Here is a 2,003-nt window from a genome sequence, read left to right on the forward strand (position 1 = left end):
TCTTCTGAGAATGTTTCCCCAAAATCACTATAACAAAACCTACCTCAGGCTCTGCTTCTATGGAACCTAATGAAATTGATTTTACAGAGTTGAAATAATTTGTCAAACAGCACAGAGCTACACAAAGAGTGAAGTCAGATTTCAACCCCAAGTTTAATTACACTTAGCCATTATGTTATCTCTTCATTTTAGAAGAATATGGTAATGGAAAAGTCAGGCATTCTGGCTCAAGGGTACTTTGTCACTTTGACTCAATCCAGAAATCCAAACCCAAAGCAGATAATATAATCACTGAAAAGCAATTGTGTACCTGATAAGGTTTCTTGTGGCTCCTTTCACGTCCCTGTTTCTCAGGCTATAGATGAAGGGATTCATCATGGGAGTTACCATAGTGTACACCACTGAAGCTACTGCGGTCTTCCAAGAAGAGTGTGTAAATGTCGTACTTACATATGCACCAAAAGCTGTCCCATAGAATAAGGAAACAACTAAGAGGTGAGACCCACAGGTAGAAAAAGCTTTATACTTTCCACCTGCTGATGGCATTCTCAAAGTGGAGGAGACAATTTGAGTATATGAGAAAATGATTCCAGAGAAGGGAACAACACCCAGTATGCTAGCTGCAAAATATAAGATGATGTTATTGGTGAGGATTTCAGAACAGGCAACTTTGACGACCTGAAAAACTTCGCAAAATAAGTAAAGGGTTTCCAGGTCTGTACAGAAGGACAGTCTCAACAACATCAGACTGTGGAGCAGGGCATTCACAATGCTAACGAGCAAGGAGACTAGAATAAGCAGGCCACAGAAGCGGGTGTTCATGATGACCATGTACCTCAGTGGGTGACAAATGGCCACATAGCGGTCATAGGCCATCACTCCAAGAAGAAAATTTTCCAAACTAGCAAAAATCATGACAAAGCAGACCTGGGTGAGGCATCCTGCATAAGTGATGCTCTGATTCTGTGCTTGGAGGTTCACCAGCATCTTTGGGATCGTGGTGGTGCTGAAACAGATGTCAGTAAAGGAGAGAGTGGAAAGAAAGGAGTACATGGGGATGTGGAGGTGGGGGTCAGAGCTGACGGCCAGGGTGATGAGCAGGTTTCCCAGGACAGTGACCAGATATATGGACAGGAACAGGCTGAAGAAGAGAGGCTGCATTTCGGGATCCTCTGTCAGTGCCAGGAGAAGGAATTCTGAAACACCTGTTTGGTTTCTAGGTTCCATATTGTCAATGAATCTAATGGAAAAGATGAGGTGACTTACAATCAAATGTCAGCAAACACCATCTTGGGATGAGAATGAGAAGAATGGAGGGGAATACAAAGGTAGAGCCATATGTGTGCATGTTATTTAGTTAAAAAAAAAAAAAGAAGCTGATATAGCAGAGTGTCAATATTTATTTATTTTGGAAAAGGATGAAAGGGTGGTCTTTTTTTATTAGAGTATTTTTGTTCATTTTAAATATTTGGCAATTTGGAAAAAACAGACTGGGAGGCAGGTGATGAGTCTGTCTTGGACACGACCTCTTTCTCCAGAGGTCAGAACTGGGCAACAGAAATAAATATATCTCCCGCTTTTCGAAAGTTCACTTTATTCCACTTTACTTTTATGAAAGATCCACATTAATACTTGTTTTCTCCATTAACTAAAAGGTATCCGAAGAGACTTTTCACATTTATAAAAAAAGGGGAAGAGGGAAACTAGCGTTTAGCGTTCATTCTACAGAAAGCCATCTAAGAAGCAGCTCACACCCTGAGAAGTCAGTGTCTTTTGGACAAGTCCCTTCCCTGGGACCTACACTCAGCATCTCAGTGTAAAATGGCATAGTTTTGAACTGTCTGTTAACGCTGTACGTTAGTGTCATTTTAAGTTCGTATGTGTTACTTAGTATGATTTGGTGAGTTATTTTTTGGGTCTGGGAATGCTCACAAAATTTTCCCATATACATTAATGATAATTTTCTTCGCTTTACACCATTTCGGCTTATGAAATATTTCATA

At 40.4% G+C, this 2,003-nt stretch overlaps 1 protein-coding gene across 1 annotated transcript; it reads right to left on the bottom strand.

Annotated features, from left to right (window-relative positions):
* Positions 1-288: 288 nt before the first annotated feature.
* Positions 289-1,161, bottom strand: LOC135230490 (olfactory receptor 7G2-like). The gene has a single exon (XM_064279842.1). It carries the CDS (start codon positions 1,159-1,161, stop codon positions 289-291), a length of 873 nt encoding a protein of 290 aa, XP_064135912.1.
* Between the last annotated feature and the right edge of the window lie 842 nt (positions 1,162-2,003).

This window comes from Loxodonta africana, chromosome 3, assembly GCF_030014295.1.
Source record: "Loxodonta africana isolate mLoxAfr1 chromosome 3, mLoxAfr1.hap2, whole genome shotgun sequence".
Lineage (NCBI taxonomy): Eukaryota > Metazoa > Chordata > Mammalia > Proboscidea > Elephantidae > Loxodonta > Loxodonta africana.

Coding starts and splice junctions, on each gene's coding strand:
- LOC135230490 (XM_064279842.1), bottom strand. CDS start 1,161: ATGCAGCCTCTCTTCTTCAGCCTGTTCCTGTCCATATATCTGGTCACT.